Source organism: Anoplopoma fimbria, chromosome 16 (genome assembly GCF_027596085.1).
Source record: "Anoplopoma fimbria isolate UVic2021 breed Golden Eagle Sablefish chromosome 16, Afim_UVic_2022, whole genome shotgun sequence".
Classification (NCBI taxonomy): Eukaryota; Metazoa; Chordata; class Actinopteri; order Perciformes; family Anoplopomatidae; genus Anoplopoma; species Anoplopoma fimbria.
Window position 1 is genome coordinate 5,394,506 of NC_072464.1, and position 13,350 is coordinate 5,407,855.

At 40.2% G+C, this 13,350-nt stretch overlaps 1 protein-coding gene across 1 annotated transcript in view; it reads right to left on the reverse strand.

The window, feature by feature from the left end:
- Nucleotides 1-13,350, reverse strand: part of tmprss3a (transmembrane serine protease 3a) — a 28,893-nt gene that overhangs the window by 12,184 nt on the left and 3,359 nt on the right. The window contains exons 4-9 of the mRNA XM_054615753.1: nt 12,309-12,422; nt 8,150-8,266; nt 6,025-6,148; nt 4,045-4,164; nt 2,491-2,537; nt 847-1,012 (exon numbers count right to left, since the gene is read on the reverse strand). Coding sequence (XP_054471728.1) covers nt 847-1,012; nt 2,491-2,537; nt 4,045-4,164; nt 6,025-6,148; nt 8,150-8,266; nt 12,309-12,422 — 688 coding nt within the window. The remainder of the gene's footprint in view (nt 1-846; nt 1,013-2,490; nt 2,538-4,044; nt 4,165-6,024; nt 6,149-8,149; nt 8,267-12,308; nt 12,423-13,350) is intronic.

Genomic DNA, 13,350 nt, shown 5'->3' on the forward strand with positions numbered 1-13,350 from the left:
TATTTGTAAATTAAATTTGACATTTTTATATCTTTTACAGCCTTTTTTTTATAAAGTACATGCTTATAACTGTAATAATTGCTGCTGTTATTATAAGTAGTCTTATTATATGAATCATTTATGTCATATACATTGAATGTGTTGTATCTAAGAACTGTTATGCTGTTCATTCTGTACACATGACATCTATTGCATTCTGTCCATCCTGGGAGAAGGATCCCTCCTCTGTCGTTCTCCCATAGGTTTCTTCCTTTTTTCTCCCTGTTAAAGGTTTTTTTTAGGGGAGTTTTTCCTGTGCCGATGTGAGGGAAGGACAGAGGATGTCGCATGTGCACAGATTGTAAAGCCCTCTGAGGCAAATTTGTAATTTGTGATTCTGGGCTATACAAAATAAACTGAATTGAATTGAATTGAATTATAAGAAACCTGCAGATACCCTGACTGACTTATCAATTTAATTTTATCTGGCATCAAACACAATCTTACTCTTGGAATAACACAAATTTTACAGAGAAATCCAGCATCAAGCAGGAAAATCTAATTGAAAATCTAAAAGGGGGAAAATCGATTTTGAAAAACGAGGGGGACATAACCTCCCCTTGTGCCCAGACGTAAATTCCTTGTCCTTTTTTCAGATTTAGTGATTTTGACAGAGACGACAGCCATACGTTCCCCTCGTAATCGCGGTATGATTACGGGGCTAATAAAGGAGTATCTTATCTTATCTTGTATTAATTAGCTACTTTTGAAAACCTAATTGGTTATTTGCCTTATTACACACCTCTTTTTCTCTTCTGGATGCTTGCATCATCTCATATGTAGATTGCCTGAGTTTGCATGACTCACCCATACACACAGTGTGCTGCAGTGAGGACCCAGCGTGATGTTATGATGGAGCCTCCGCACAGGTGTTCACTGCTGAAGTGGAGGCTGACCTGCCAGGGGAACTGACCGGGCTTGGAGATGTTACCTCCAACAATACGAGTGTTGTACTGTGGTCTGGAACCGCACTCTGAGGACAGATGCACAGGGGTCATGGGTAAGCTTGTGCATTTCTAAAGCATGGATGCAAACACAGTACTATTTCACATTGTGGTATATTTTCAGGTCTTGCACAATACAGCGAAGGCCACACGTGTCTTTGTTTTAGATAAGAAGCAGGTATGCAGGATACCAGGGTCCAAAAGGGCAAATGTGTAGAATGACGGAGCCCCATACATGATCTGGACTTCAGCCCAAATGTGAATAACATGTACCCTATATAAGAAGGTGTGAGCGCCCGAAAGGTAGGACTCTCACATTCGACTCGAGACCTCCGGGCGCTCTAGACGTCCGTCATGACATGTGTTGCTTGTTTGTAATAAACTTCATTATACCAGCAAGAACAGTGTCCGCGGAGCATCCTTTCTCATCACTTCAACAGCACTGTCGCATGAAAGATACGACAACATGCACTGGATTAATACCATGTGCTGGATGACTCAGTCTTGCCTTTACTGAATATCAGTCAGCAACTGTCATGTGTTCCTAAGTTTCTCCAAGCACTGAATAGTTGCCATGGGTCCCTTGCCTCAGTACTACAGTGGTAGTAATCAGGGCCAAGGTAGGTAAAATAAATATTAGAATTACGGAGCCGAAAGAGGGTGGTAATATTCAGAGGAAGGCTGAGAAGTTTTCGAGATTTAAGTCTTAAATTTCCAAGATTTTTCTCAAATTCTCTGAGTTAAAGCTGTAAATTTACGAGACAAAACTCAAATCAGTATGTTGTTTTCCTCTTAATAGGACCACTTCATAGCAATGTCTCTTTTAAGTCCAAATGCTTTTGATAATATGGTGATTGTGGGTATTTCCTTATTGCTAAATCCCATTGCAAAGCATAGTTTGATTAGGTCATGCACTGCAGATTCAATACATGGCAAGATGTTGTGATGAGGTTGATTGTGAGCTGTGAACTGTACCAACTTGTACCAACCTGACTAGGGGAAAAGTCTGAAGGAAAACTTTTAAAACAGGCTAGTGCTCCTTATGGTAGTCATATGATCTTTATGTGTAAAATTGGTTTGGTGCCCCTTTAAAGCGTATAAATATTGATCGAAAGTATTGAATATCAGAAGTTCTGACCCCAAAGTATCAACCTTCACAAATCCATAAAAGTTGAACCCTGGTACATGCAAACATACATGCATATATACATACAAGCCACATAAACACACTCTTCGCAAACTGGTCATAAATCAGTTATATAACTACATTTATCCTTTGCTGTTTGCTTCTACGAACATCACAAAACCTTTTTAAATACAGATTATGTCTTAAGTAACAACACACATACCTACATACACTCCAACAAAGACACAATAGAAGAGACACATATTTGAATGTCATGCAAGAACGTACACACATGCAACACATGCTCTTCTTGACTCAATCTAAGATCCTCAGAGAAAATGAAAGTCATGACTTAATGAAGTCTGCAGTGTTTTTTCTCACCCAGACATTTGACAGTGGTCACCTTCCCTGAGCTGCACTGAGTGTGACTGTGGAGGTCAAATCATAGAAAAACTCAGAAAACATGGCGAAGTGCTACAAATAAAGGTTTTAATGTCCATGACTTTACAGATCATAAAACAGAGGGATCAAATGGAGAACAATGTTTCTGAGATTGGCTCCAACAGTTACTGAAGAGCACTAATCAATGTCAATGAAGACATCTGACAACAAGGAAGCAAGGTAACTGATTGCATTTACTCTGTACTGTTCTTCCGGATCTTTATTTGAGTCCCTTCTTTTCCGCCACTAAATTTCAGAGAGAAATATTATACTTATTACTTCACTTTATTTATCTGACATTGATAGTTCCCATAGAAACTCTTAGGGATGCTGCTGTGGCTGCTCTATAACAAAGGTAGGGCTAATCATACATGCTATTTGACCTCTGCCAAACCAAAGATCAAGCCTCATCAGTGAATTATTTTCTCTTGTAAAACAGAAAATATGCTGTTTGCAAAAACTTAAATAGTGGTTCCATTATTTATTTAAGTTATTCGGTTTTTACATCATTCTGTAGCTTCCCAGTATTGTTCCATAAAAAAGTTGTAGATTTGGAATCCACTATATTCTATGTTTTTCTTTTTTTCTTTGACGTGACATATGTTTGCTCAAACAAAAAAAATGTTTGCTGCTCTGCTCACGATAAATACAACAATTTCGTGCCACAACTCATGGATTTGTCTCAGTTGCGCTGCTCTCTCTCCTCTCGTCCATCTGCCATTTTTCCTTTAGCACAATGCATGATGGTATATAGTGCTTGATCAGTGGCTATCGGTCGTACACTACTTTTAATGAAGCCTTGTGGGGTACTTTGAGTCCACTATGTAGAGTATAATTATTCTCACTTCACTTTCAGACACTACAAAATGGTGCTCACTAGATATTGGTCTATAAAGTAGTGAGTGATTTCCGACACAGCCATGGACTAGGCTGTGATATTTGATCCTGTGATTCTGGCGAGATCACAAGACATCGTGAAAATCCAGCTGCCATGCAACGTAACGTCTGTCCCGCCATCTAACTGAAATTCGAGCTGCGCTCTGCTGACCTCTGTGATTGCAGCCAATGTCCAAATGCTACTGGTTGTAATAAGTCTACAACTAAAAATCATCTTCATCATAACAATCAAAACAAATAGCCTTCAGATACCGCTGCCAGGACTGGAAACAATGTACACCAAAAGGTTCAACTTGGTGATCATAATTATTTATAAAATTGGAGATACACATTAACTTAAAATGATATACAATATATATTTGGAAATTGCTATTGCCAATAAATTAGCTGCACAGACTCTCAAACTCATTTTTTTACCAAAATAAATAAAAGCTGTGTTTCGCAGAATGAGTTAGATAAGGCTTCATTCCAGCCCACAAATGTCCAATTCTAAAAGAGTTGCTTGAAATTATTTTTATGCTGCCAAGTGTTACTGACCATCAGCCCAGTAAGTTTGCATGCTTTTCCATTGCCTCGTAATCGGGATGTGCTTTCTACCTGAAGGTTGTGGCGTTCTGGAGCTTAATGATCTGCGACTGGCTCAGGTTGATGGACACCAGGTTGTATTGAAGGTCCTGCTCAATGGAGATCAGAGAGACGAAGAATGACTCCACATACCTGTCAGACACACAAGCAACACAGACAGAATGTACAGCTGATGATGACATTTTGACATGATAACATTGTTTTTTAAATGATCCGATTAGACTGATATACATTACTGAACCTCCTAAATGTTCTGTATTTGTGTACTGTGATTTTAAAATGCTAGGACATTAACTCAAAATCTATTGCTAATGATCGTGTCAGTGCAGAGGAGAAGGGTCCTTATACACGACACCAACTTTATCTCGAGATACACCTACTTCACCAGACAACATCACCCCCTGAGATAATGTCTGGTGCCTAAACCTTAACAAGTACTTTTGGTGCCTAAAACCAACCAAATACTTATATAGTCAGCTACATGCAGTCCCCCCTTTTCCCTTGTTGCAGGAAAATGTGAGGGAGGAAAGGGCACTCTTAATCCTGGTGGCCCCGAACTGGCCAAACAAACATGGTTTGCAAACCTGAAGTCCCTTTTGTCAGGGAGGCCATGGCCCCTGCCTCTGCACCCGGACCTGCTGACACAGGTGAGGGGAGAAACCTTCCATCCAGCCCCTTACAAATGGAAGCTAATTGCTTGGCACTTGAACGTAAACAGGGTTACCCTCAAGAGGATGTAGAGGTAATCTAAAATGCCAGTGCCCCCTCCACCAGGACTCTTCATAATACAATTATGATAAAGTAATAAAGTATTTGAGTGCTGGTGTGCTAAACAGGTTGATGACCCATTCCAGTGCAACATCAGTGTTATTCTGTGCTTCCTGCATAGCCAACGTCAGAAGGGTCTTTCACCTTCTACACTTGGAAGCCACCAGGCAGCCATGTTCTTCTATCTGTTTATGCAGGGTGTCTGTAATAACCACTCTCTAAGTCCTACTTCTGACTTTGTTCCAACCTCGGATGATATGTCTCGGGCCCCATTTGAGTCTCTCTAAGACGTGGCACTAAAATTTGTATTGCTAAAAATGAAATTTGCAGGTCTGTGCATCAGTCTCCTCTACAATTCTCCCACCAATCATAATAGTAGAGTGACTATCTGCCCCAATATTATTACCCTCATTATCAGGCTGTATAATAATAATTAAGCCTTTATTAGTCCCACAATGGGGAAATTATTTCTCTGCATTTAACCCATCCCGGAGGAGCAGTGGGCTGCAATGAAGCGCCCGGGGAGCAACTTGGGGTTAGGTGTCTTGCTCAAGGACACCTCGGCATGTTGCCGGTAGAGGGGTTTGAACCACCAACCTTGTGGTTACGGGACAAGCGCTCTACCTCATGTGCCACAGCCGCCCGTATAACAGCTCTATACAGGCGCGGTAACATTTCTCTTCCACACACACCAAACAACAAGACAAAAAAACATCAGCGAAAGAGCAGTAAAGGAGATCTTGTTTTGTCATGGCTCCAATCCGTCAGATAGACAGCTGTTTTGGAAGTGCACACACCAAACAATCAATTCTTAGATCATTACTACTAGTGAGGAAATAAGGTTAAGTTTGTCATGAACAAACGGCATGTTGTAGCACAAATCAAAGTGTATATATATATATACACTTTGATTTGTGTATAAAAAAGCGCTGCACACATGTCACCCATTCACCCACCCATTCATCCACTGATAGCAGGGGCCACCATGCAAGGGGCCAGCTGCTCATCAGAATCTGATCTAATTCACATTCATTGTTCGCGTGGACCATCATGCGGCCATCTGAACAATGCAGGACAATCCACATCAAGACAACAAGCTAAACATACAGGATAAGGGTTAAGTGGACATGAATCTTCAATCACACCATAACATGCAGTTAGAGCTGAGAAAGTGGTAAGACAAAAGGGGAAAAGAAAACAAGGGATTTGAGCCACAGTCCAAACCTGGAGTATCCCAGCTGCTTGCAGGCAGAGATCCCCAGCCAGTTGTTCCAGCCCTCTGAGCACACTGTCCTCCATGCTCCCCCTCTCTGGACCTGCAGGACCGAGCTCCTCCCACTAAGACGCACTGACATGGAGACAGACAGACAGACAGACAGACAGACAAAGTTATATTGATAGAGGTTTTACCTGCAACTCACAGTCTTCTTCAACAAGTGTTTGCTCAGTTGTTGTTGGGAAAATGACTCATTTGTATCATGTAAACTAAGTAACACCCTTTGGTCAACACATCACCTTCTCATACCATTAGAATGTTGTTTGTTGATTTCAGCTCAGCATTCAACACAATATCACCAATGAAACTGATAAACTTAGCGCTCTGGGCAACTGGTTATTATAACTTCTTCACAAACAGAACCCAGCAGTTTAGAGTGGAGGAGCCACACCTCCTCCACTCTAGTGTTGAACTACGGATCCCCCCCCAGGGCTGTGTGCTCAGCCCCCTCCTGTTCACACTGTATACCCACGACTGCTCCCCAGAACATGAAGAGGATTACGAACGACAATAAGACTTCATAGAGAGAAAATCAAGCGGTGCCTGCAAAGAACCCATACGATATTAAAATACAAGGCCCATCCCAACCAAAGCCTGTTACCCCTGCTGCTCTCTTGACAAGCATTGCAGAATAATCAGCTTCAGAGCATCTTCTTTTTCCTTAATTCAACCTCCACCCTTCTCCTTTTGTGTATTGTCTTATGTAGCAAAATGGGACTACGGACTGTATTTTGTTCCACAGCTCAGTTGTACACTGACAATAAAATTAACCTTGTAACCTTGAATTAGTGTCTCTGCACTAGCTCCTTGTAAAAAGCAGAATGTAACTTAAAATCCTTCTCCTCACCTACAAAGCCCTAATTGCATTGTCATATCTTAAAGAGCTTATAGATCCCATTGCTGCACTAGAACACAGAGCTCCCAGAATGCAGGGTTACTTGTGGTTCCTAGAGTATATAAAAGTAGGATGGGAGTCAGAGCCTTCAGTTATCAGGCTCCTCTTCTGTGGAACCAGTTTCCAGATTACAGCTGGGAGGCAGACACACTCACCACTTTTAAGAGTAGGCTTAAGACTTTCCTTTTTGATAACGCTTATAGTTAGTTATTCTGTCCACATGACATCCATTGCATTTCTGTCTATCCTATGAGAGGGATCCCTCCTCAGTTTCTTCTTTTTTTTCTCCGTTAAAGGCTTTTTAGTGCACATTTTCCTTTTTCAGATGTGAGGGTCCAAGGACATAGGATATTGTAAATTGTAAAGATTGTAAAGCCCCCTGAGGCAAATTTCTTATTTGTGATATTGGGCTGTACACATAAAATTGAATACATTTAATTACAGAGCAATACATTTGCTCTTTAAAACCTTCTGTATTCTCAGCAATGCTTTGTAATTAATTTTAGCTGTCAGCATTAAGACGCACTTTTTGCAGAAAAATTATTTTCTAGTTTTACTACTAACTTTTTGTTTGTAGTATATTTTATACATGTTTTTATTTCATTTCACCTATAGCTCTTATGGTGGTGCTGTTTTCAGCAGTCATAGTATTTTGCATTTGTTGCATTTTCATATTGTGTACTGTGTATTGTAATATAGATGAAACAAAAATAAAATATATACATGCTTTAAAAAACAAAAACAAAAAAAATATTTGATTCATTTTTACAAACAAACAGGGTATTACTAATTTAGTAAAAAATATTAATAATTTGTAAACAGGTAAAAGTCTGTCCTATTGGTACTTGATTTGACAATGTTTCAGTTCTACCCAAAAGTGAAAAAAAAAAAAAAAAAAAAGAAAAAATTTCCAGGATGTATTTGCAAATCATCACATAAACACTTTGTCAACACTAGATATATAATATGTTATAATACATCTTATGAGAGCTGTACAACATTGATTGGCTGATATTTGATTTTTTAATGCCTGACCAATATTGTGTTAATTTGTCAACAGGGGTCATTCTTTTTTTCCCTTATATATATATATATATATATATATATAGGCCATTTAGCTGACTCAATGACTGAGTGATCTTACCTTATGTATGTGCGTGTTTATGTGTTTGTCTCACCACAGCCAAGCTCGTCCTCGCCATTGTCACAGTCCAACTCTCCATCACACTGAGCCCAGGGCCTGATGCATTTAGAAGATGAGCCACAACGAAACTTTCCTACACAGGTCAGACCCACTGTAGATATACACACACACACACACACACACGCACAAAATTTTTTTATAATCCAGGGATCCCAGATTGAGGGAAAGACATTATTCTTGGGAAGTAACACTCATTCAGGTTCAAATGACATAAAACATTGCACTTAAAAAACTAAAACTGAGACTGAGACACTGACTTGGCTGCCATCTTTGATTGAACACTGCTGCTCTCACTATGAGGTTAAGTGGAAGACCGCTCTACCTCATGGAGTATGTTACAGCTGTGCTTAATATTTTTGGTTCCGTCGCACAATGGTTCCAATACAAAGTCCTGCTCCTCACCCACAAAGCCCTCCATAATCAGGCCTTCTCCTACCTCACCGACCTGCTCCATCACCACACTCCGTCCCGTCGGCTACGCTCCTCTGATGCCAACCTCTTATCTCTGCCAGTCAGGACCAAGCACCGGACATGGGGCGACAGAGCATTCTCAATAGCTGCCCCCTCTCTCTGGAACTCTCTCCCCAAACACATCCGAGACTGCAATAATCTTTCAATGTTCAAATCAGAAATCAAAACTCACCTCTTCAAAACTGCTTTTAATGTCTGACTAATGCTGTGTGTTTTAAGTTTTAAGTTTTTAGTGTGTAGCTTTTATATGCTGTTTTTAAATGTCTGTAAAGCGTCTTTGAGTACTCTGAAAAGCGCTCTATAAATAAAATGTATTATCATTATTATTATTATTATTATTATTATTATTATTTGGTACCACTGAAATTGCTTTTGGTGCCCCCCCCCATTTGAACTGGTTAGATACCACCACTTGGAGTAACTTATAGAAAAAATGGTTGGCTTAGATAATAAACACAGATAGTATGTATTTATCATTTATTGAAAGCTTTTACGAGGACACCTACATGTTCTGTTTGTGTTTTCAATGGCTCCCATCACTACAAGCGACCACCGACACATCCCTCTGAGAGTCACCAGGTAACATGGTCACTAGTTAAACCTAAACACCGGCTCGGTCTATGGCTGAAAGCTATTAAACCAGTCTGTTTGTAGAGCCCATTTAAAACTCAATAAGGTCAAACCTCTGTCTATGTCATGGTGTTTGACATTCAGTAAATTACAACAGATAACCGAGTATATATATATATGGCCACCAAATATTGGGCCACTAAAATCTGGAAAAATCAGTTTGTTTAGGTTGCATTCCTGATGTGGGTGGTTAATGCTCTTGCATAGCTTGACAAGCTATTGCAATTACTCTTGTACTTCCATTTCCAAACGGCGTACGCACATTATCCTGCGTCATCATTATTTGCAAACTGTAACAGTGTGGGCAAAACCACCTTTTCTGCTCAAAACAAGCTCATTTGGGTCTCCTTACAGTTAAAAGGTTATATTAAGCTAAATTCTGTAACACCTTCTCAACTGTAACAAAAGTATTATACAGCCCTTGACCTGCTGTCCTTAACTGATGTTATAATTTCTTTATCCTCATACAACGGTTGGCATGATTTTTTACAAAAAGTTCCTCCTCATTTTTCATGCATTATCCCAGGAAAGCCAGCAACACATGGCAGTGTATGGATTAAGGGCCTTAATTGATGTTTGTCCCTGACAGTTTTAATTCCTCACCAGGCTGAATGCTTGTCATCATGTTCAAATGAATTTGCAATTTTATTCTTATGCCTAATCTTGCCTACATGACTTCTTGCTTGACCTCTTTATTAACACAGTCAGCCAGCGTAAAGCTATTGGTACTTGGTGCAGCAAACACTTGAAATAGAATTCATAGTCTGACCATCTAGTAGTATTGTTGAAAAAAACAATGAAATGATTTGGAGAGTTGAAAGTAGTTCTTGAATGTTTCCCCTGTTAAAACCATAGACTGTAAATAAGAAGTGGTCATAGTCACAATGACGTCAATGGTTTGTGGACTACAGTTTTGAAACCTTGAGTTCGGGTATTTCGGCTGTCAACACTTTTTTTTTAACCAGAAGTGACACTTAAGGGTGTAAGGTTGCTGAAGAGTTTACAAAGAAACACGGACAATGGACTGATCACCTGACGAGTGTGTGGCCCTCTCTCTATCTCTTTCTCCCCCTCTTCTCCTATCTCACCCGCCGGACCAAATACCAATCATCCTCTCGTCTCCCCTGCTCTCCCCTTCACTTAACCTCACCTTCACCCACCTCCTCCCCACACATCTTCCTCCCCCACCACACCGATCCTCCCTGCAGTCCCTGGGCTGCCCAGCCTCAGCCGGGCAGTGTCAGCCTCAGCCTCCCTCCCCATCGAGGACTCTCTGTGGATCAGACAGCTTCCTCCCCCTCCTCTGACTACTGCTCCTCCTCCTTGTCCATAAATCTCCAGACCATTTCTAACTTTCCACTGTAGGTCTGAGTCAGGGCCTTTAACAAACAAAATGGGTGTGGTAACACCTTTATAGTATATTACATTACATTACATTACAGTCATTTAACAAACGCTTTTATCCAAAGCGACTTACAATCAGTAGTATATTACATATCATTCACACACTGATGACAGGGGTACCATGCAAGGTGCCACCATCAGACTCTAACTAACATTCATTCACATCCAGTCCACACCGATGGCAAGCCTTCAGGAGCAACTTGGGGTTAAGTGTCTTGCCCAAGGACACATCGACTGTAACAAACAAAATGGGTATCGAACCACCGACCCTCTGATTGGAGAACTATACTACGCCACAGCCGCGTATAAACAGCTAGTAGGAGGCAACCACAGGACCAGGATAATAACATTAAATAGTACAGAAAATAAGTTATGATATACATCATAAATAGGAGAAAAGCACCTATAGATATTCTTAGATCATCAAGATGGCGCCACGGGTGGCTGCCTAGGTGTGTTGGTGCGCATTATTTTGTGTTGTTTTGGTGTTTACTGTCACGCACCTATCACCTAGCCAAATTCTTTGTATGTGTAACGTACTTGGCAATAAACAGTTTCTGATTCTGATTCTCCAACAAAGGCTGCAAGAAAAACAGAGAAGCCTACATCAAAGATAAAATGACAGTCAAATATGAAGTATATATCCTGATTTAGACCAGGATACTGTAACACATCCAGATCCTTTCCTTCCGGATCCTTTTACCCCCCTGACCAGAGGTTTAATGTGTTCAATGCCCTCTGTGTGCAATAAGGAATCACCAGCATTGTGACACTCACTAAAGTGTCTAGCCTTCGGGTAATCTGAATTCCTAGTTCTAATGGCATATTTATGCGCTGCAAGGCGATCCCTCAGGCGATCCCTCAGGCGTCTTTTCGTACTCCCAATGTAGAAAAAGCCTTCCTCACATGCACCACAAGTTGTATATGACAAAAAGGGATTTTCTGAGCACCGCAGTTTTTTTGAGTCCGAATAAATTCTTCATCACATCTTTCCTTGACCTCATGACGTTCTCCACTGAGGTCAAGGAAAGTGCTTATGAGGACATGAGAACATCATTTTTTGACTTTTCGACCACAGCTGCAGACTCAGGCATGCCAAAGGACGAACGGACAAAAAACAAAGAAACTGAAATGGTATAAATAGCGTCTCACAAACAAGGGAACTATGAACAGGTGAGCAGGTGACAAGGTGAATGTAGGACTAATGAGGGACTGGTGAAACTGATGAGGACAGACAAGGCAGCAAAAAGAAAGGAAAACTCACAAAAACTGAAAGGAAAACCAAACATGACATAAAAGTGAACTTTATAAGGAAACAGACTAAAATAATACCCAAGACCATGACATTCAATACCACATGATGACTTTCTTCATATTAACGTGTTAACTAACATGTAACATGGTACTCTGCACTCTAGAAATGGCGGTTTCTCTTCACTTGACATATCTGACAAACAAATTAAAGCTGGAAGTGGGGTATTGTGTCAGTGATTGCACTGTGTGGGAGGGACCTAATTTGTACATGAATTAAAGGCAGCATTAAATATTGATAGAGCCAAGGCAGTCCATGCCACAGTGGCTCCATTATAGCCAAATGGAAAAAATTACCACATCACTGAGCTCCTTACCTCCAAGGCCAATGCCAAGAGCGAGAGTGACCACCACAATGAGGCACGAAGCGATTACCAGCTCCAAGCGGTGGGACAACAGTCTGCTCCTCCAGCTTTTATCCAAGTCCTCCTCTATTGAGACAAAATAATTTAGGAACATCTACACTGTTTAGATATGATACAATATGAAGAAGAGCTAGAACAACCTCACAGAAAAGCTGTTATGATGTGCGAATTCTAGAAATCATAAATAAAATCTATGAAATTTGCTCTCAGCTCAATTTAAGCCATGAAACAATGGGTCTGTTATCTTTAGTAAAAACAGAGTGGAAAAAACTAGACTTTTGTATCTTTATATTTCTTCCCTACATTCCAAGTCCATTCATCCTAATGAAGACGGAAATCTTTAAAGACAACTTTGTTTTCTGAAATGCCTCAGTAATTTCCTAAAACAGCTGTTCACTGTAGTTTTTAACAAACGTCACTCAAACAGGAGGAAATAGTAGATTTGTTGGGGACTATTTTCAGCAGCTGATTAATACACATTTGATGCTCTAGTGAGTATTTCAGGCAGCATGAGTGTGTGCTTTCATGGTAATGAAGGAAATGGTCAGCCAGTGTAACAGTGTGACTCATTGATGAGATTAATGTTTTTGCAGCTCCATGGCACAGAGGAACAAGATATAACAGGTTTTGGATATACACGCAATACTTGTAAGTGGATACATTCATTTCTAGTTTGAGTTTTCTATTTTCTGACAAACGAAATAGAAAATAAAACCAGCCTTATCCATTAATGATTTAAAACACACTCTACTGAGAAGAGGACAAAATGTTCTCATGTAGTTATAAGGTACTCACACAGTTCATTTCCAGAGCTGGAAAATGCCCTGTAAATATGTGTGGTGTAAATGCAACATTAACATAGTAGTTATATCATCATATTAGTATTCATACTTTGCCCAGCTCACTTACTGCATATGTCTGTTGGTCAGTCTTTTGCTCTTTGGGAGAGGTTCTTAAAAGATTTTTACTGAAACTGCAGGGTTGACTTTCTGTC